A 23,480-nucleotide genomic window follows, 5' to 3' on the forward strand; every position below is an offset into this window, starting at 1 on the left:
TTTTCTATTGGTGGAATGTGTTTTCAGACCGTTTGTTTTTGTTTTTTCCTTTGCAGCCTCCTGGATTTTCAATTCCTAGTCCAAGAAATCCTTTAAAAACATACTTTGTCTCTTTTCAAGTGTGTATATGCACAACTGTTCCTCTTAAATTAGTAGACTCAACGGTGTATCTTTTTGAGTGTATTGTTTCATGTAATTGAAATAGTCTCTTCCCGGTCACTGCTTTGTGTGCCTAAGTTCCATATTCAGAGTTAAAAAATATAAGTGACGCATTCAACACTTTTACAGAAGAAGTTGGAACTCTGAATGTGACTATTGCATATGGGTAGTGATTTCAAATATTTTCTGTGTTTCTGTTGTATGCTTAGCCCAGGTAAGGTACTTTGAAAGAGTTATAATTAGGAAATAATGCACCTGTTGGAAATGTAAACTGTCTGAACATTTAAAGCTGCTAGGAGTGAGGATAGGGGTGTTGCCAGTGGTAGAAAATGGAAATTCTAAAAAGAAAACTCCAAAACTTTATTTGTTGGAGACAAAGTCTCACTCTGTTGCCCAGGCTGGAATGCAGTGTTGTGACCATGGCTCACTGCAGTCTCGACCTCCTGGGCTCAAGCTGTCCTCAACTGTTTAGCTTCCTGATTAGCATTAGCTGGGACTATAGGTACATGCCACTATGCCCAGCTAGTTTTTCTTATTTTTGTAGAGACAAGTCTTTCTTTGTGTCAAACACCTGGCTGAGACCTCCTGCCTTGGCCTCTCAAAGTGCTAGGATTATAGGCATAAGCCCCCATGCTGGGCACCCAAAACTTTAGATTGCTTTGTGTTTTAACATCATTTAAAGACCTAAAGTTTCTGTTTAGGTTACTATTTTACCATGTTTTTACATAGTAAGCACAAAGTCAAGTTATGTTATAAAGTCATGAGGGTATCATTTTTATTTGGTACAAGATTTTTGGGAAATGGTACAGTAGACCTCCGTGAGGGGTATATACCGTTCCAAGACCCCCAGTGGCTGCCTGAAACCAGATAGCACTGAACCCTATATATACCATGTTTTTTTCCTAAACAGGCATACCTGTGATAAAGTTTAATTTATAAATTAGGCACAGTAAGAGGTTAACAACAACAGTAATAAAGCGGTACCACAACAGTCAATCTGATAACCAAGAGGGCTGCTGGTAGTGTATACAAAGTGGATATGATGGACAAGGGATGATTCATGTCCCAGGTGGGACAGAGTGGGGTGATACAAGATTTTATCACCCTGCTCAGAATAACATGCAATTTAAAACTTATGAATTGGTTATTTCGGGAATTTTTTTCTTTAATATTTTTAGACCATGGTTGATCACAGGAAACTGAAACTGCAGAAAGTGAAACTGTGGAAAAGAGAGGACTCCTGAACTAACCTGGAAGTTTGGAGACCTAGTTTTAAAGTTGTATGTTATAACTTAGAATATGTATTTAATTTTTCTGGCTGTAGTTTCTTTATATAGATGTAAGTGGATTGTCAGCTGTACAGGCCTGGGAATCTGCTGTCCTACAAAGTGCAAAGGCTCTGAGGTAGTGATGTACTTGGCATGGTGAGAAACAACAAGGAGGCTACTGTGGCTGGACAGTGTTTGAGGAGGGAGGAGTAGTGATAGAACTTCACATTAGAGAAGTAAGGGGTGGGAGCAGGAGGCAAATTGTGCAGGGCTTTGTAAGCCATTGTAAAGACAGTCTTTATTCTGAGGGAGGTGGAAAGCCATTGGAGGGATATGAATAGAGTAGTGACATGATGTGACTTAAATTTTAACACGGTCACTCTAGCTGTTATGTAGAATATAAGTGGTAAGGGAACAAGGGCAAAAGATCAGTTAGGAGGAAATTGCTGTGGATAGTTTTGCCTAAAATCTTACAATGCATTGTTATAAAAGTTATATGAGGGAGAAGAGGCCAGATATGTCAACTCAACTATCCTAAACATATTGGCCCTTGAGGAAAAATCAACACATTATCTGCAATTATCCAGCTTTTTTTGGAACAAAGGTGGAAGAAATACACATTACTTTTTCCTGAAGGTGTTTACAATCACCTGAAGGTGATTACAAGTATAATCAGTAAAAGAACTGGAGGATAGATGGATAAATAGAAAAGAGAACATTTTTCTAGGTGGGATACTCTCCATCTGGACATGTATCTGAAATTGTTGTCATGCTGTTATTTGTAATTCAATTTCTCAATTATAATACCAGAGTGGTTTTGTTGATTAAGTGATTCCCTCACTGTGTGCCTTCCGTCTCTGAGGTGGAGTCTGAGAAAGAGTGAGGATTTAGTTAAAGGAAAGGGTGTAAGTAAGCACAGGAAGAATTGCAATCTGCATGCCTACTCTTAGCTGTAGAACTGAATAAATATTTATTTCAATTGGGAAAACTACTGAGTGTACATTATGTGAGAGCACTGCATGTTGTCTCCAATATGTATGTCTAAGTAGAATTTCCTGGGGGTTAAAAATGGTGGAAATCCTGTCTGGTTAGAGATGGAGATCATGAAAAGTTTCGTAAGAGATCATTGTGATGAATGGGTAGGATTTTGTTTTTTTACAACACTATTGAGGGATAGTTGTACAGTTAACTGCGTATTTCAAGTTTATAAGTTGAGGAGTTTTGGGATCTATACAACTGTGAAATTATCAACAGTGGCACATGAACATTTTCATCATCCCCAGAAGTTCACTCTACTCTTGTCCCCAGGTAAGCAGTGATCTGGAGAAAATTGACATCCTAGCAATATTGAATATTCTAATCCATAAAAATGTTATATTTCTCCATTCATTAGGTCTAATTTAATTTCTCTAAGGAGTGTTTTTTGGTTTTCAGCATGGAGACATGGATGCTTCCTGTTAGATTTAATCCTGAGTATTTTGTTTTTCAACGGTATTGTAAGGATTTTTTTTTTTTTTTTTTTTTGGAGGTGGAGTCTTGCTCTGTCGCCAGGCTGGAATGCAGTGGCACGATCTCGGCTCACTGCAACCTCTGCCTCCCGGGTGCAAGCCATTCTTCTGCCTCAGCCTCCCAAGTAGCTGGGACTACAGGCGCACACCACCACGCCCAGCGAAGTTTTGTATTTTTAGTAGAGATGGGGTTTCGCCATGTTGGCCAGGATGGTCTTGATCTCTTGACCTTGTGATCCGCCACCCTCGGCTTCCCAAAGTGCTGGGATTACAGGAGTGAGCCACTGCGCCCAGCCTATTGCAAAGTATTTTTAAATCCATTTTCCAATTGCTTGTAGCTAGTATATAAAAATATAATTAATTTTTGTATATTAACTTTGTATTTTATTATCTTGTTAGTTCTAATAGTTATTTGAAGATGCCTCTTGCGATTTGTCATAAGTAATTGTGTCATCTGCAAATAGAGACAGTTTTCCTGTTCCTCTCCTCCCCTCTACCCCAGATCTATATATTTGAAAGTGTGGCTCTTGGAGACAGCATTTATCAGTCTTGCTTTTTTAGCCTCTCTGAAAGTCTTTGCCTTTTCATTGAGCATTTACTTAACATTTAATGGAATCATTAATATGACTGATTTAGGTTTATGTTTTGTTTTCTGTTTGACCTCTGTTTTTAGTTTCATCTCTTTTCCCTTTTCCTGCCTTCTTTTAGATTATTTTGGATATATTTTAGTATCTCATTTTAATTTATCTGTTGGCTTTTTAGCTATTCCTATTTATTTATTTATATCTAGGAATTCCAGTGTACATCCTTAACCTTTTGCAATCTACTCAGTTATTAGTGTATCACTTCATATAAATGTAAAAATCTTCCAACCATGTAGATCCTCTTTGTTCTTTCCCTCACTATACCCCATAGTTGTAATATGTGTTACATCTGTAGATGTTCATAAGACAGTGTTATAACTTTTGCCTTAAATAATTTATGTGATTTTTAAAACTTAAGAGGAAAACAGTAGTCTTTTATATTTACCCAGTGTCTACCATTTCTGGTGCTTTCATTTGTTTCAGAAGGTCCAGGTTTTTTCTTTGCTATAATTTTCCCCTGCCTAAAGAACTTTCTTATAGCGCAGGTTTCCTAGCAACAAATTCACTTAGTTTTTCTTTCCCTGAAAATGTATTTATTTTGCCTTCATTTTTAAAAATTTTCTGTTTCACATATATATGTATATGATATGATATATAAATTTTTTTCCCCCTTAGAGATGGGTGTCTCACTATGTTGACCAGGCTGGTCTCAAACTCTTGGCCTCAAGTGATCCTCCCGTCCCCACCTCCCAAAGTGCTAGGTGTGTGAGCCACCACACCCAGCCTGCCTTCATTTTTGAAGAGTATTTTTTATTAGATATACAGTCTGAATTGATAATTCTGTTTTATTTTAGCACTTTAAAGATGTTCACTGTCTTATGACCTCCATCATTTCTGATGAGAAATCCACAGTCATTTCCCAGTCGATGTTTACCTGCATGTGATATGTAGTTTTTCTCTAGCTTTTTTCTATCTTTATTTTCAAGAATTTGATTATGATGTATCTAAGTGTGGTTTTTCCTTCCATTTATTTTTATTGGGGTTTGCTGAGCTTCTTGAATTTGTTAAATTTGTCTTTTACTAAATTTTCAAAGATTTTGGTCATTATTTCCTCTATTTTTTTCTGCCCTTTTCTCTCTTTGTTCTTCCAGAAATCACAGATATACATTAGACCTTTTGAGATTGTCCCACAGCTTTCTGAGGCTCTGTTCTTTTTTTCATAAGCTTTTGGTTCTTCAGATTGGTTATACTGATCCGCCTTTAAGTTTACTGATTCTTTACTTACTCATTTCCATTTCATTATTAAGGTCATCCATTGATATATTTTTCTTTTGGATATTTTTCCATTCTAAAATTTTGATTTTTTTATTTTTCTCTTGAGATTTCCTTTATTATATTTCCATTCAAGTGTTTTTTTAACTTTATTTCATTGAGCATAAATAATTATAGTAGCTGTTTTAAAATCCTTGTCTCATAATTCCAACAACTCAGTCTTTTTTTGGAGTGGGCATCTGTAGATTTCCCTTTCTGCCAAGAATGGGCTATATTTTCCGTTACTTGTGTGCTAGGTAATTTTGGATTGTGTCCTAGACATTGTGAATATTATGTTTTTATGGACTCTGGGTTCTATAATAATCTATAGAATATTGATATCTGTACTTTACCTGGCTTAACTGTGTTACACTGTAAGCTTTCTCTTTCACCTTCTGTGAATAGTGGTTCCAATTTCAATTTGATCCTTAAGCCTCTGCTTTGATGCAAATCTGTATATGCATGGTTCAGGCCTCAGCCTGGCACATTTGTGCTGTGTCATACACAGGATTATGGAATCTCTTTCAACTTCCTCTCTTACGGGATTCCCTTTTCTCTTTGGTGGCTGGCTGTGTTTACCTCGGGTCTTTTCCCTAGTTCCTCCTGACAGAAGAACAGCTTTAGCTGTCTGCACTCCACATCTATTGCCTAATCTTGGGGCAAAGCTGCAGCAAAACAGGAAATTCACCCACATTCTTCCTAAGTTTTGACTTACCTCCCCAACCTGCCTATTTTATTTACCCTTTGGAATGCTCAGGAAGCTGTTTTTTTTCTCACCATCATACTTTATAGTTATCAGCAGAAGGTTGGTCTATAGGGGTATCGCACTGCCAAACAGGAAGTGGAACTCAAATGGGTATGATTAGGGAACTCCAGAAAGGACCTTTCTTGAGCTAACCGGTGCCAGCAGATTAGATTCATTGATACTTTCTTTGTCCGGAATTTCGGTTGATGGCTGCTGTAATAAATTATCCAAATACATTTTGGGATGCCTGGATCTATTGGCTTTACTGATCAGACTACTTTTTGCCTATTAAGAACATAGAATCAGTGCACCTATAAATAAAAATATGTACCATACTACTGAGTATGTCAGAGTATGTGAAGAGTGTGCCTTTACTGTCTCTATTGAAACTGAAGTATTCATGAAAAAATAATTAAAAGCTTTTTTTTGTTTGTTTAATTTACTGTTTTGTAATAGTTGATGCTATGTGGGAGTACAGTGCCTCATACCAAAGCTGTCATCTTTCTTGTTAGTCACCATTGAGTATTCCTTTGTTTTTACTTTTATTTTATTTTTAATTGACAATAATTGTATATATTTATGGGGTACAATGTGATGTTTCAGCACATATATACATTGTAGAATGATCAAATTAGGCTAGTTTATCACTTCAGATATCATTTGTGGTGAGAACATTTAAAATCCTCTGAGCTATTTTGAAATATACAATATATTATTAACTGTAGTCATTGGGATGTGCAATAGAACACCAGAACTTTGTACCCATTGATCAGTGTCTCCTCTTTGCCTGTTCCCGCTTCTGGTAATCACCATTCTATTCTCTGCTTTTATGAGTTTGGGGTTTTTTTAGAATCCACATGTAAGTGAAATTATACAGTATTTTCTATCTGTGGCTGGCTTATTTCACTTAGCATAATGCCCCCTAGACAGAATTTCCTGTTCTTTAAAGACTGAATAATATTCCATTGTGTATGTGTACCATGTCTCTTTTCTTAGCTCTAGTACTAGTGATTTTATGAATCTGGGGGCATTGGAGTTAGGTGCATGTATATTTAGGTTTGTTATATCTTCTTGTTGAATTGATCCTTTTATCATTATATAATCGTGTCTTTTTTTTTTTAACTGTTGTTGTTTTAAAGTCTTTTTTATATGATATATGAATAGCTACTCCTGCTTGCTTTTGGCTTCCATTTGCCAGAAATATCTTTTTTCACTCCTTTATCTTGAGTCTTTAAGAATCCTTACATGTTAGGTGTGTCTTCTGAAGACAGCAGATACTTAGTTTGTGATTTTTTTTTTAATCCATTCAGCCAGTGTATATCTTTCAAGTGGAACATTTAGACCTGTACATTCAACATTAATATTGAGATGTGAGATACTGTTCCAGTCATGCTGTTGATTGTTACATGGTGACTTTGTTTTCTTCCTTGTGTTATTGTTTCACAAGCCCTGTGAAGTTTATACTTTCAGGAGTTTCTATTCTTTTGCACATCAACCTTTTGTTTCAAGAACTCCTTTTAGCATTTCTTGTAGGCAGGCCTATTATTGACAAGCTTCCTTAGCATTTCCTTTTCTGAGAGACTTTATTTCTCCTTCACTTACGAAACAGGTTTTTTTTGTTTTTTGTTTTTGCTAGATACAAAATTCTTGGCTGACAGTTATACTGTTAAGGAGAAAAGATAGGACCCCAAGCCCTTCTGGCTTGTAAGGTTTCTGCTGAGAAGTCTGCTGTTAGTCTGATAGGTTTTCTTCTATAGGTTACCTGATGCTTTTGTCTAACTGCTCTTAGACGTCTTTCTTTCACTTTGACTTTAGATAATCTGATGAGTCCATGCCTTTGGTGATGTCCTTTTTGCAGTGAATCTCCCAGAAGTTCTTTGAGCTTCTTGTATCTCTAGCAAGACCAGGGAAATTTTCCTTAATTATTCCCTCAAATAGGTTTTCCAAATTTTAACTTTTTCTTCTCCCTCAGGAACACCTATGATTCTTAGGTTTGGCTCTTTTACACAATCCCATATATTTTGGAGATTGTTCATTTCTTTTCTTTATTTTTATCTGATGAGGTTAACCTGAAAGCCTTGTCTTCGACCTCTGAAATTATTTTTTTCTACCTGGTCTAGTCTGTTGTTAAAACTTTGTACCACATTTTGTAGTTCTCTAAATAGGTCTTTTATTTCCGAAGTTCTGATTAGCTTTGCTTTAAAATACTTGTCTCTTTAGAAAATTTTTCCTTCATATCGTGAATTTTTAAAAATTTTTTCTGTTGTATTTTCACCTTGTATTTCTTTGAGTAAACTCACAATTAACTTTTTAAATTATGTTATTATTGAGACGGAGTCTTGCTATGTCGCTCAGGCTGGAGTGCAGTGGCACCATCTTGGCTCAACCTCCACCTCTTGGGTTCAAGCCATTCTCCTGGCTCAGCCTCCTGAGTAGCTGGGATTACAGGTGCATGCCACCATGCCCAGCCAAATTTTGTATTTTTAGTAGAGATGGGGTTTCACCATGTTGGCCAGGCTGGTCTCGAACTCCTGACCTCAAATGATCCACCCACTTTCACCTCCCAAAGTGCTGGGATTACAGGCATGAGCCACTGTGCCCAGCCACTTCTAATTATTTTTGAATTTATTTTTGATTCAACTGTGTCTTTTCATTTCTTACCTTCCCCCGGCCCCCCTCACCCTCACTACTCCAGGATGTAACTTTAATGTTTTTAGTTTATTGTCACCCAGCTTTGGCTCTGGGTGCTTTCCGTGGTGAAAACTCTATAGTTTCTTGGTTACAGAGAATCTTTGTGTAGTGGCTTTCTCAGATGCTGGTTGTAGTAGCATTGTGCTGGATGTGTGAGCAGGCTCACTATCTCCAGTGGAGCTGGAATGGCAGAGGTCTGTTTAAGCTTATCTTGTTCCCCAGTGGCGTGCATTTAAAAATTTTCTCCTCCAGTACTTTATTCACTGAGTTGAATAGTTTAGGCTTCAGGCTGATAGGAGGTATCCACAGGTATGGCCAAAGGAGGTAGTAAAGGCATTACCCCAGTGGTGGGCAAAGTTCCCAGCCTTGGCAGGGGCTGCTAGGGAAGCTCTTAGTGAAATGCACTGAGGTCTTTTCAAGGGCGAAGGAAGGAAACCCCCAAAGCTGTCTTTCAGGCCAGCAGGAAAACAGTCACCTCCCAGTCACACCCCTGACCAGATGTTCCAGCTATTCAGATCAGACAGGCATCCCTTTCATCTGCAGGAATGTGATGTTCCATGTAAAAAGGGATTATGACTCTACCTCTCATGGAAGCCTGAATCTGGAGGGCACACCTCCTATAAGGATGCAGTTACCCCAAAGTGTTCCAGGAAGAGTATCTACAGATGCACCCATGCCAAGGTCCCATGGGAGAGGCCCCAGCTGTGTCAGCAATGATGGGCAAGAGGAGAAGAAATCCCAATCTTCAAGACCCTTCACGAGCACCAGGGCCGCCTGACTTTGGGGTAGAGCCAAACAAACTTTCCCCACTGAGCTTAGCACTGCCCATGTTTCTCTGATAAAAGAAACTCCCCCACAAGTGGAAAGTTAAAGGACTTGAGGCCTGCAGTCTGGTTTCTTTTGTCTCATGAGGTGCTCCCTTAATGTAGTACACTCCCCGCCCTGCCCCTTCCCTTGGGAGTAGCAGTCCCTGAGGGCCAGACTACTGTGGAGCTTGCTGCTCTTCTGGGTGTAGCTGCTCAGTGGGGTTGCCACACTCCAGTCTGGTGCTGGGGAATGTATGCAAGGGATTCAGTGATGTGACCTGTCCTCTAGTCTCCCAGCAGCGGGTACCAGCACCAGCTCTGATGGGGGTGGGAAGGGAGTTATGTAGACTATGAGATTTCCTTGGTTATCTCAAGGAAATCTCCTTGAGATTTGTGTTGGCTTTCTCAAATGCCAACTGTAGTAGTAATGTACTGGGCACGTGGACAGACTCAAGACCTTCTGGTTAGCCAGGGTGATACAGGCAGTGACGATAGCTAGGTCATGCAAAAAATTTCTCCTTCCTCAGGGTGGTGTTATTGTCCCTGCAGATGTTGTAATGGGCTGTGCTGGTTGGCCTCAAGAGGTGGTGCTTGCAAAAGAACACCAACTATGGTGGTAGTGGTGGGATTTGTGCTTGCCTTATGTTACCCAAGGTACTCTGGTGTCTCAGGCCATAGACAGGGCCATGGAGCTTTCCAAAGTTCCAGTCTGTTGTGTTATGCTACCAGAGCGAGTGAAGGGACAAAGCCAGATGGGGGCCAGGTCAAGCAAGTCTGCACTCTGGCTTTTCACATGTGGGTGCAAGCAGTGGCCCCAGTGGGGGTCAGAGGGCAGTTCCGTGGCTGTTGGGATGGTGTTACAGGGTGGAGCACAGCTGCCTCTGATGCATAAAATAATCTGCACGGGGCATCGGGTGTAGCAAATGGCATTAAGCCCCACTCAGCTCCCACAGACTTGGCAACACAGGTCTCACACCCAGTGTTCTGCTAGCAGCAGCTAGTTGGGTTATAGGCAGCCTGCACTTAGAACTCAAAACTGCCCCAGGCTATAAGCCTTCCCAGCCAAGACAGAAACCACAGTTTTCAGGCCATATGCCTCCAGGTCTGCCTGCAAAGCAGGGACACCCAGCTCCTGCACCTGTGGCTGTAGCACACTTCTCACTTGCCCCTTGGTTCTGACCAGGAGGTTCCATCTGCACTCAAGATTATATCGCAAGTCTCAGTTGGGAGCGTCTCTCAACCTGTGACCTCTGCCTGAATTAGCTGGCAGTCTTCCCTGAGATAGGATCAGGAATGGCTTCCCTCCGGGCCTGCTGGAGTCTGGGAATGGATGTAAAGCATGTCGTGATGCCGCTTCTCCTCATATTCTCCCCACTGCTCATTAAGTCAGCTCCAGCACTGGGTAGCATTAAGGCATTCCCCCGTGGCCTGGATTGGGTTAAGGAATTTTATACCTGGGTAGGGTTAAGGCAATTCCCACTGGCCTGACTCCCTAGTGGGAGTATGTGTCATGGAGGAAGTCTCTCTCCCACTCAAGCTCTAGAGACACAGTTTTCTACCTGCTTCATGGTGTAGGCTGCTGCCCGCCACTTATTTCAAAAGGTCTGCATTTTCTTTCAATTTTTCTGTTAAGTTCCTGTGTTGCTTCTAGGAAAAAAAGTTAACAGCATGAATCTCTACACATGATTTTATTTTTCCAAGTGGGAGGGGCATGTTAATCCCTTTAATCTACCATCTTGGAGAAAGAGAAAATGAATTGTTTTCTTAATAGCTTTTTTAGATAGTTTGTTGTTAGTGTATAGAAATGCTATTGATTTTTATAGGTTAATCTTGTATCCTGCAACGTTACTGAATTTGTTTACAACTTTACTGAATACTGTTCTGTTTTTGTTGAAGTCTTTAGGATTTGGTCTATGTAAGAGCATGTCAGCAAAGACAATTTCACTTCATTGCTTCCTATTTGGACGCCTTTTGTAGATAGTACCTGACTTAGAGAATGTTTTGGCTTACAATTTTTTGACTTTATGATGGTGCAAAAGCAACACATATTCAGTAGCAACAGTACTTCGAGTACCTATACAACCATTCTGTTTTTCACCTTCAATATAGTATTCAATAAATTACATGAGATATTTAACACTTTATTATAAAATAGATGCTTTTGCTCATGTGTGGCTTAATGTGTAATTGTTCTGAATATGTTTAAGGTAGGTTAGGCTGAGCTGTGATGTTCAGTAGGTTAAGTACATTAAGTGCATTTTTGACTTACGGTAGTTTCAGTTTATGATGGGTTTATTGGAATGTAACCCCACCATAAGTCGAAGAGCATCTCTAGTTCCTTCTCTTGCCTAATTGCCTTGGCTAGGCCATCCAGTACTATGTTGAATAGAAATGGTGACAGTGGGCATCCTTGTCTTGTTCCTGGTCTTAAGAGGAAAAACCTTTAACTTTTCACCATTGAGTATGGTGTTAGCTATGGACTTATTATATATGACCTTTATTGTGTTGAGGAATGTTCCTTCTATACCTTATTTGTTGAGCGTTTTTGTCATGAAAGGATATTGAATTTTGTCAAATGCTTTTAAAAATATTTTTGGGATGATCCTTTATTCTTTTTGTCTTTGATTCTCTTAATATGGTGAATCACATTTATTAATGCGTGTATATTGAGTCAGCCTTACATCCCAGGGATAAATCCCACTTGATCATGGTGAATAATCCTTTTACTGAACTGTTGAATATGGTTTGCTAGTATTTTGTTGAGGGATGAGTATTTCTTTGTATCAGCAGATCCTTGGCATCAGTAGCAGGTATATTCTAGTGGTCATCATAGTGGCCAGCACTTACTGTGTGTTTCAGTTACCATGCTAAGCGCTTTACATGAAATACTGTGTTGATATTCTTAACAGACCTCTAAAGGAAGTAGCATAATCCTCTTTTTATAGATGAGAAAACAAGCATAAAGTTTGAGTAATTTACGTGAAATCAGATAACAAAAGTTTCCCTTTTCCTACCAGAAGGGAAGAATGAGAATTAGTGAACCAATAGTTCAGACTGAGATGACTGAGTTGAGTTAAGGGAATATGAGATTTGTACCTTTCTAAAGTAATCTTCTGTGTTAACTTAATTATAGCTTGGTTGGCTGGCACTAAAACTGAGGCATAAATAGAGTTGTTTTTATAGCTTGCTCTATTTCACCTTGCTCTCAATGTGTACCTGGGACCTAAGTGCTGGATTCTAGCTTGTGGGTGTAGCTCTGGTCTTTTTCAATCAAGATCCCTATTCTCTGCCCGAAGGTTGATTAGATTATCTAGAATGAGGAAAATGCTGAGGGATTAAAGGATAGATTAATTTCAAAATGTGTCTTGGTGAAATTGCTCTCTCGCTCATCTGGTATGATCTTTTAGAAATGCATGTACAATTAGGATCATGTGTGGGACAAATAGTTTTTGCCAGAGAGGGAATATATATGTAGCTAGCGTCATAATCATAAATTACTTCTGTTTGCCCCTCTTTAACATTTACCATTGGAGTTGAACTTTTGAGGGCTCAATAAAGCAATAAAAACCGTTTCTTAGAGAGAGGAGTTATCACAATGTATATATTCAAAATTCTAATAGCAGAAAACTTTCTGTATTGTTTTTAACACCCATGTTAACTCTAAACAGTACATATGAAGTATATTTAGGAGATTGTTCAGTTGCTCTAGCAAAGGAAGAAAAATAAAACTATAACTGATGTACACTCACAGAAAGACAAATATTGCGTATTCTCACTCATACGTGGTAGCTAAAAAAGTGGATTACATGAAGATAGAAAGTAGATTGGTGCTTATCAGAGGCCAGGAAGGGTAGGGGGAAGGGAGATGAAGACAGGTTGATTAATGGATATAAATATACACTTAGATAGAAGAAATAAGAACTGGCTGGGCATGATGACTCAACGCCTGTAGTAGCACTTTGGGAGGCTGAGGCAGGTGGATCACTTTAGGTCAGGAGTTCGAGACCAGCCTGGCCAACATGGTGAACCCTGTCTCTACTAAAAATACAAAAATCAGCCAGGTGTGGTGACACACACCTGTAATTCCAGCTACTTGGGAGGCTGAGGCAGGAGAATCGCTTGAGCATGGGAGGTGGAGGTTGCAGTGAGCCGAGATTGCATCACTGCACTACAGCCTGGGCAACAGAGCGAGACTCCATCCCAAAAAAGAAGAAGAAGAAGAAGAAGAAGAAGAAATAAGACCTGATGTCTGATAAATCAGTAGGGTGGCTGTAGTTAACATTAATTGATTGTATATTTTGAAATAGCTTAGAAGAGAATAATTTGAATATTCCCAGTATAAACAAAAGATAAATAAAATTTGAGGATATCTCAAATTTTTCGTTTGATTATATGAATGTATTAAATTATCACATGTATACTCAAAATGTGTACATCTAATATGTATCAATAAAAATAAATAGCAAAAGTTTTAAACATCTATAACTGGCTTAAACCAGAGAGATTTATTTCTCTGTCAGGTAGAAGCCCAAACTGACGGGTGGGTCAGAGATATAAACAGCTCTGTTTCACAAGGTCATTCAGATGTTGAGGTTCCTTCTAATCCTGTTTTTCCAGTATTTTCCCAGGGTATTACCCTCAGCTATTTATGGTTAAGCAAGATCACCACTACCATATCTGTCTTAAATCTGCAATAAGAGAGAAAGAACGAATGAATTTCGGTGGGCAAGCAGGTTTCTTTCAAAGACATGACCCAGAAGTGGCACACATCACTCCTGCTCACATCCCATTGGTCACACTGTAGTCACATGGCCGCAGGTAGCTCTTCATGAATCTAGACAGGTAGTCTGTGGCTGGGCAGACATGAGTAGATACTGTAAATATCTATTACTGAAAGGGATGAGGGGAGAATGGATATTAGGGGATCATTAGCAATTTTCACTACAGAAGTTTGTTTCTAATTTTTGTCAGCCTATCCTGCAGTAAATTAAAAGAGTTGTTAGAGAGTAGCCATACCAAAGGACTTTGTAATATCAAGTCAGTAGCATACTAAAATATAGTAGAAGAGATTTCACTAGTGATTTAAATTCATTTTCAGAAACAAAGCACAAAACTGGATGTTCAAGAATTTGATGAGATCCCTTCAAACTGTGTTAAAGTTGCTGGATATATGAGCTAATAATTATTTATTTTGTTCTTGTATTTTAGGCCTCAACTCCATATAGCATAGATTCAGATTCTTTGGGAATGGAGTGTATTATTTCGGGAAGTGCCTCTCCAACTCTGGCAATCAACACTGTGACTAACAAAGTAATTTCATTTTTTTAAACATTATTGAAATGTCATTGAGTAGTACATTTAATTTGCCTTTGTAATAATGATAGAATCCTATATGGTTCAGTTTAAAGATTATATAAATTTGTCTACCCTATGCATGGTAGCTTGAAGGCTAAATTCAGAATGTTTTGAGATATGCACAAATTAGAACAAAATATCTCTCAGGAGAAATTGGAAGGTCCTTATTGAGAAGTTCTATACTCGTTTAAAAATTCTTGGCTCTCACAGTTCCCGTTGATAGAATTTGTGAGCCAGCATTTTATTGAGTCAATTTGTTTCAGGATCGTTAATTGCCTCTCCAGATATGTGGTTGAGAAAAAGATTGTCAAATTCTGGGGAGTTAACAGAATCTAGTAAAATAAATAATTGGACAGCCTCATAGAGTTCACTGGGATGGTGGTCTACCTATTTTCATGATATTCAAGTCTAGGAATATAGCCAGAAATAGTACATGGTTGTTTGCTACATTTTGATGGTTGAGTCAAAACTTTGTCATTATATACCTAGTGGGATACAGGTATATATCTGTCTCTTCTTTATAAGACAGTTTCTTAATCTTACATCTCAAAACCCTAAAAAGACTCTGGGAGGTTCATGAATCCAGTTTTGTTCATCTGTTTTCTTCCCTACTAGACCATGAATACTCCAGAGCCACACATCTCTCATACTTCTGCTTAGATTCTCTTTCAGTCTTGTTTTCATTTTCTCCCTCTAGCTTTCACCCTCTTTTTCTCTTTCCCTCTCCCTGACTGTCATTCTTCCACTTCACGCACACACATAAATATGAACACATACACATACATCATTGCACTAATATGGTACTCCTAGGATCCTTTTACTTGTAGAAAGATAATGATTAAACAGATGACAGATTATAATCAGAGTGACATATTCATATTTCTAGTTCAGAAAGGAAACTGGTAGCCTAGGCATAGAGGAATGATTCTTCCCACATGGCAGTCTCTGGAATAATTACATCACAGTCACTTAGAGAGAGGGTTTATGGGGCAGTTGGGGGGTGGTGGGTGGTGGTAGTGGTGGTAATCCCAGGATTCCATTGCAGTTCTACCAAATCAGTTACTGTGTCATTATGAATAGGGCCCAGAAATACGTACTTTAAAAAATGATCTCTAATGGTGACCAGTTAGGTGAGAATTTCTGGTGAAGTGGTTGGGTTAGAATCAGAAATACCTAATACTGCTCTGTGCAGTAGTCTAAGTGGTGATGAAGACCTAAACATAGATGATAGTGTGGTTACTAGGAAACAATTAGGAAGTAGTAATGATGGGACTTTATGACCGAATAATGTGATGTCAAAGGAGCTGAAGATTTTGGTTTTCTGCATCCAGATATGACTGGATTAGATTAACTGGTATTAGATTAACCTTTCTGCCTATCTGTGTAAAATACCAGACATACATAGCCACACACCCCTCCCCACCCACCTCCTTGATTGAAAAAAAAGAAGAGGGAGGTATTGGAAACTGAGACAGCCAGGGCTTCAGGTTCAGGAGCCCAGAGAATAGGTAAACACATTGAGATAAGCTTTGTACATTTTCCTTTGGTACATTTCCCGATTCTCAGTGCATGGCATAGGGGCTACACAGAGAGCAGTAGCCTAGAGCAGTCATTCAGCCAGGGAGACAAAATTGGAGTTTGGGGTTACCAAAGAGCCAGTGCTTGCAGAGCTGAGATCCTGAGGAATATCAGGGGTGAATTCAACTTTTTTTTTTTTTTGAGACAGGATCTCACTATGTCGCCCAGACTGGAGTGCAGTGGGGCGATCTCAGCTCACTGCAACCTCCGCCTCCCGGGTTCAAGCAATTCTCCTGCCTCAGCCTCCCAAGTAGCTGGGATTATGGGTACCCACCACCGTGCCTGGCTAATTTTTGTATTTTTAGTAGAGATGGGGTTTCATCATGTTGGCCAGGCTGGTCTCAAACTCCTGACCTCAGGTGATCTGCCCGCCTTGGCCTCCCAAAGTGCTGGGATTACAGGTGTGAGCCACCGCATCTGGCTGAGTTCAACTTTTTGTAAGTAGTATCCACTTAAGGCATTTGCTAACTCCTAATTGTGTGTGCTAGGGCTCAGACACAAAGTAGTTTTTCGCTAGCCAAAATTCAACACTCTCACAGAATAGGAGGGACAAATATTGTAGTTTATGGTCTTCAAAGGAGGAGAGAGCCATGGTAATACACCCTAGGCTTTCAACTTGATATCTGAGAAAAATTTTGTTCTGAGAGTAAGAGCAAACCCAAATAGATCAGCCTCAACAGTTACTAGAGTGGTATGCTAATATTCCTTCTGCCGAAAGAAAACGGAATTCTCTTTGGAGGAAGATAACATCATCCAGAGCTTCTGTAATTTTCCATAAGTATAAGGTGCAGCATTCAGTCAAAATTTCCAGGCATGCTAGGAGAGATAGTTCGAAATAACTAAACATGCAGTTGGGGGAAGACAATGTAAACAAGTGATTGAATATTTATTGCAAAATAACTATAACTGATATGGTCAAGAAAATAGATGAGTTATAGAAAATTTACCAGAGAATTGGAATTTATATGGAAGAATCAAGAGGAAACTTGAATAGACCCAGTAGATGGATTTAATAGCAGATCAGACACATCAGCAGAGAAATTTAATGAACTGGAAGATAGGTCTGTAGAAAATGTGCAGATAGAAGCACAGAAAGAAAAAAGGATGGAAAATTCAGAAAAACTTAAGAGGTAAATGGGACATGGGGAAAAGGTCAAACAAGGTTGTTTTTAGTGTGCAGGAGGAGAGGAAAAAGGAATAAAGAAGATCGTAGTAATAGATTTAAGCATGCTTTTCTGTAACTCATAGAACATGCAGACCAAATCAAAACAACAAACAACCTCATTTAAAGAAATACAGTATTTGGACTGGGTGTGGTGGCTCACCCCTTTAATACCAGCACTTTGGGAGGCTGAGGTGGGTGGATCACTTGAGGCCAGGTATTCAAGACCAGCCTGGCCAACATGGCAAAAACCCATCTCATACTAAAAATATGAAGATACTATACTATATCATGTATAAGAACTTTATTACTGTACACTCCCATTTTTTTCCCTGTGATAGAAACCTACAATACGTATTTGTTATTTTTGCTTTAAACAATCAATTATCATTTCAAGAGATTTAAATCAGAAAAAAAAATGGCTTTACATTTACCCACATAGTTACCATTTCTGCTATTCTTTATTCCTTTGCGTAGATCCGGATTGCCACCAGCAACTTATACGTTTATTAGTTTGCTTGAAACTGTCCCCAGAGCTCACTAATGTTCTTTACTTTTTTACAGTAAACAACCCATAGTGAGGAAAAAGTCACAACTGACCCAGAAATGATAGAAATGATAGAATTAGCTTAGAAAAGGACATTAAAGCAGTTTTATCTATATTTCATGGAGAAGCTAAAAGACACATTAAACAATCTGTGTAGACACATGGAATAAACCCAAAGCAAACTCCTAGAGATAAAAACTGCAGTGTCTGAATTGAAAAGTACACTAGATGGGATTAATAACAGACTAAACAGATGGAAAGATTAGTAAATTTGGAAATACAGCAATAAAAAGCTTTCAAAAATGAAAAAACAGAAAGGTGCTATTAAAGTTGATGAAGAAAGAGAAATACAATTTGCTGATATCTGGAATGAAAAAAAGGAGCTATATGGATTCTACAGAATTAAAAAGATAATGGAAGGATAGATATGAACATCTTATGTAAATAAAGTTGAAATTTTAGATGAAATAGACAAAATCATAAAAAATGACTTATCAAAACTGGCACAAGAATAAATAGAAAATGTTAATACTTCCGTATATATTAAACCCATAATTAAAAAATATTTCTTTATAGAAGACTTCAGGCCCAGCAAGCTTCAAGGAATTCTTATAAATATTTAGTGAAAAAATAATATTGATCTTCTATAAACACTTCAAGAGAATTTTAAAAAAGAGGTAACATGTCCCAATTTATATTATGAAACCATCGTAACCTAAGTAGCAAAACCTGACAAAAATTTTACAAGAAAGGAAATTTTCAGCCAATCTCATGAGCATAGGTATTAAAATCTTAAACAAAATGTTGTCTAATTTAATCCAGCAATACATAAAAAAGATAACATCACAAACACAGTTGTATTCTAGAAATGCAAGCTAGGTCTATCTAGCACTAGGAAATCTATTGCTGTTATTCTTCTGTTTGTAGTTAGAAGTGCTACGTGTATACTCCACATTTTATACGGAATATTACAAAGGCATACTCAGAGGTCATGACTTAATAAAACTCTTAGCTGTAAATAGGTGGAAATTTTTTCAGTGTGATAAAGAATATCTATAAAGAAGCATATAGCAAATGCTATATTAAATGGTGAAATACTGAAAACTTTCTCTTGGAGGTATGGAAGAAGAGAAAGATGTTTGCCGTCAGCACTTTTATTTGACATTGTATTGGAGGTCCTTGCCAGTTAGAAGTTACAAACAAGAAATAAAAAGCATAAAGTTTGGAAAGACAGAAATAAAGTTGCCATAGATGATCACAGAAAATTGAAAAGAATCTTTGGATAAAGCCTTAGAATTAATAAGGGAATTTAGTGAATTCTCTTCAGAAATCAGTTTTATTTCTGCCTACTGGTCACAGATAGTTTGAAAATAAAATTTAAAAGATAACACTTATGTTAGCATTCAGAAACATCAAATACCTTGGCTTAAATGAAAGATGAACTCTACACAGAACACTATAAAAATTACTGAAAGAAAATGACATAAATAAATTATATAATTTTCATGCAGAAGACTATTGTAAAGAAGACAGTTTTTCCAAAGTTGATATACAAATTTAATGTGATTCTAGTCCAGATGTTCTTTGTGGGAGAGAGGAGGTGGGTAGAAAATAAGCTGATAGTAAAACAAAAATGAGAATCCAAATGACCAACGGTAGCTAAAGGAAATATTGAAGGCCAGGTGCAGTGGCTCACGCCTGTAATCCCAGCACTTTGGGAGGCTGAGGTGGGGTGGATCACGAGGTCAGGAGTTCGAGACCAGCGGGACCAACATAGTGAAACCCTGTCTCCACTAAAAATAACAAAAATTAGCCAGGCACTGTGGCGTGCATCCGTAATCCCAACTATTTGGGAGGCTGAGGCAGGAGAATCGCTTGAACCTGGGAGACAGAGGTTGCAGTGAGCCGAGATCGCACCATTGCACTCCAGCCTAGGTGACAAAGCGAGACTCCGTCTCAAAAAGAGAAAAAAAAAGAAAATATTGAAGAAAAGGATAAAACATGGAGGATTTATACTTCCAAATATGTAAATGGTAAAACAATAAAGCTCTGTTGCACAAAAAAAATGAATTTTAAAAAGGAAAGAAGGAAATACAAAGAGTAGATATTAATGCAATAGAAAACAAGGCCTTGTAACAAGGATATACACTATGTGATACCATTTATACTTAGTTCAAAAATAGGAAAACCAATCAGTAGTGATAGAAGTGGTTACCTGGGACAGGAGATATGGATGGATAATGACTGACGTACATGATGAATGGGAGAGTACATGAGCTTCTAGAGTGCTGGTCATACAGTGTATCAGTGGTTCTCAAAGTGTGGTCTCTGGATACCTGGGTAACTGAGACCTTTGTAGAGAGTCCATGAGGTCAAAACTCTTATTCGTGATAATATGTATTATTTTTTTCTTCCTTTATGTTTGCTTTTTTTTTTTTTTTTTTTGAGGCAGAGTCTCGCTCTGTCACCAGGTTGGAGTGCAGTGGCGCGATCTTGGCTCACTGCAAATAGGCTAGTTTTCTATTCCAAAAATACCTTTTTTTGTTTGTTTGCTTCTAATTAAAAATTATAATACTTATAGACAAACTCAAGCACTGTAAAAATATACACAAATGTAAAAGTCTTCAGGAATCCTCAGCCCCTTCTAGATAACCATTAACAACAGTTTGACAGTTTTTCACATCTAATGCATATATTAGCATATTATTTTTTAAAAGTTAGATCATTTAATTACGATTTTATAAATGTGTTGAAAAGTTGTTTCCAATCTTCAGTATTAAAAATACAGTGATGCCTGTGATTTAAAAAAAAAAAATCTTTTTTTTTTGTATGTGCTTCGTTTTGATTTCTAAAATTCTGATAGAACAGTAATTTTGCTTAAAGCCTGAGCAAAAATTTATGCATTATAGAAATATTTAATAAAGTAAAAATCTATTATATTCCTCTCTCGTTAAATGTTTATGGGCTAATTATACCTGGTAAATTATGCTATAAATTAAATTTCTATACCTCTGAAAGACATGTCCTTTAGTTTGAGTATTGAGAAAATTATTTTATGATGAACACAAATTTAGCCATATGGGGCATGGAATTGGGGTGAGCACTTAGGGAAAGGCCACTGAGATTTTTTTCTTCTTGCCATATGCCTGCTCAATTGTATTTTTGCAGAGTTGCTTAAGAAGTACCCTTATATTCAATTGTCATTTTTCTTTTTTCATTTTAGGTAACATTGTATAACACTGATCAGGATGGTAGTGATAGCCCACGCAGTAGCCTTAACAACAGTCTCTCAGACCAGAGTTTGGCATCTGTTAATTTGAACAGTGTTGGAAGTGTGCATAGTTATACACCGGTAAGCTTGATGAAGTTAACGTGTTAATAGTTATTCATTTAGTACTTTAAACCAAACATAATTGAAATGCAAATTTAAAAATGAAGGTATGTTTTTCTCACTAATAAATTTATTAACTTAGTAAGTAGATCAAACTTAATTAGAGGAGATTGTAGTTTGTTAGTGTTTTAATTTGGTACCATATTAGATTTTTAAAAAATGGTTGTGCAGTGTTAACAGATTTTGGTCTACTTTATTCTGTCCTGTGTCCAAGAGAAAAGCAATTGGAACAGGAAAAAAATTGCACTTTAGTCTAGTAGAGCGATAGTTGGTGATATTCTGTACTTCTTAGAAAAAGAGCTTAGAAGATGTGTGTCTCAACATGGTTTCCAGCTGTAGATCTGAGAAGGGAATTCTATAAACCCTGGAGGTTAGGGTGGCCTGGTACACTCAATTGTTAACTACTCATGTATTTTCAATTTGGATCGGAGGGGGAAAGCCATGCTATAAAGGGACCTGTGTGTATGTATTCTTGCTCCTATACTAATTTGTTACCTATTACAAGAACATGAGTCTTAGGTTATCTGTTATTTCTTTTCAAACTACCTGGCAACTGTCTTCCTCAGTGAGCAGATAATAGAGCCCAAGAGCTACACACCACATTGTTTGTCAGTGTAAATTTGATCTTACCAGGTCACTCCCTATTGTTCCAGGATGAGTAAATAGGAAAAAACTTACACGGGACAAAGATATAAAGGGAGGGACCCGAAAGAAAATAACACAACGGAAAGAAAAACGTAGCAGAATTAAAATTCACATTGAATGTAGGGAAAAAGTTGCCTCTGCAAAATTATTATTGCTGTGTAAAAAAAAAAAAAGTATTATCCCACAATGGAGAAGAAAGAAAATGGAATAAAAATTATGTAAAAGAAGACAATAAAGGTGGAGAACTGAGAATTATAGTTGTCCCTGCAGAAGAAAAAGTTGTTATAGAAGCAGTTTTCAGAAGAAATAGAGATTTAAAGGGTTACTGAGTTCTAGAAGAAATTAATGGGGAAAAAACCTATACTGTCAGCCCTCCGTATCTGTAGGTTCCACATCCACAGGTTTAACCAAACATTGGATTGAAAATATTTGAACAACAAAAAACAATTAAAATAAAAAGATACAGCAATAAAAAATACATGCTGGAATGAGGTGGCTCATACCTGTAATCCCAGTACTTTGGGAGGCTGAGGCAAGAGGATTGCTTGAGGCAATTGATATCAGCCTGGCCAACATAGTGAGACCCTGTCTTAAAAAAACGAAATAGCCAGACATTGTGGCATGCACCTTAGGAGGCTGAGAAGGGAGGATCACTTGAACCCAGGAGTAATCACGTCATTCCACTCCAACCTGGGCGATAGAGCGAGATTGTATTTCTTTCTTTCTTTCTTTTTTTTTTTTTTTAAAGAAAAAAATATAGTTTAACAACTGTTTACATTGTATTAGGTATTAATCATCTAGAGATGATTTAAAGTATATGGGAGGATAGGTTATATGCAAATATTACAGCATTTTGTATAAGGGACTTTAGCATGTGCAGATTTTGGTGTCCTAGTGAGTTGGGGTTCCTGTAACCAGTCCCTCGTGGATACCAAAGGACTGCTGTATCTAGATACATTATGGCAAATTTTAAAATTTCATAAGTAGTTACCCATAAAAATAACAGAATAAGTAAATTATATATAAAGAAACACAAATCAGACCTCCCCCTCTTTTTTTCTCTCTCTTTTTAGACACAAGATCTTGCTAAGTGGGCCAAACTGGTCTCGAACTCCTGGCTTAAGCAATCCTCCTGCCCTGTTGGCTTCCCAAAGTGCTAGGATTACAGGCATGAGCCACCATGCCTGGCCTCGGGCTTCTTTTTGATGCTACTAAATGCCAGAAGATAATGGAGCATTGTATGCAGAGTTTTGAGGGAATGCGTTTCGAATAACAAATACTATGCCCAAATTTTAATTCATATGTGAAGGCAAGAGAAAGACGTTCTTTGATATGCAGAGATTAGAAAGTATCCTGCCCTTGTTTTCATGTGTCTTTCCTGAAAAAAATTACTTACCCGTGATCAAGATTAATTAAATTAAATAATAATGACAAAGTGAAGTTATAAAACAACCAGTTGGAACATTGAAGCAAACTAAGCAAAGATATAATGATTTTAAGTTGCTTTTTGAAGTAATTTAAGTGTAAAAAATCTTGACCAAAAGAAAGCAAAGCACACAGTCCAGTATCACAAAACATTATAAAAGGACAAATTAAAGAAGCATGTATAGAACTAGATGACAGACACAGCTAACATGTTCATTGTGCCAATAAATGTAAGAGGGTTAAACTGCCATGTTTAAAGCTAGACTTTGTAGACTGCTTTTTTTGTTGTTTTTGAGATGGAGTCT

General features: G+C 37.7%; 1 protein-coding gene across 7 annotated transcripts in view; it reads left to right on the top strand.

Annotated features, from left to right (window-relative positions):
* FOXJ3 (forkhead box J3) overlaps window positions 1–23,480 on the top strand; it is a 158,395-nt gene that overhangs the window by 114,926 nt on the left and 19,989 nt on the right. For 5 of the 7 annotated variants that reach the window (XM_054492501.2, XM_054492486.2, XM_063657188.1 and 2 more), the window contains 2 exons: window positions 14,281–14,382; window positions 20,938–21,066. In XM_054492501.2, the coding sequence (XP_054348476.1) occupies window positions 14,281–14,382; window positions 20,938–21,066 (231 nt within the window). The remainder of the gene's footprint in view (window positions 1–14,280; window positions 14,383–20,937; window positions 21,067–23,480) is intronic. The other 2 variants (XM_054492516.2, XM_054492527.1) reach the window with 1 other exon arrangement.

This window comes from Pongo pygmaeus, chromosome 1, assembly GCF_028885625.2.
Source record: "Pongo pygmaeus isolate AG05252 chromosome 1, NHGRI_mPonPyg2-v2.0_pri, whole genome shotgun sequence".
NCBI lineage: Eukaryota > Metazoa > Chordata > Mammalia > Primates > Hominidae > Pongo > Pongo pygmaeus.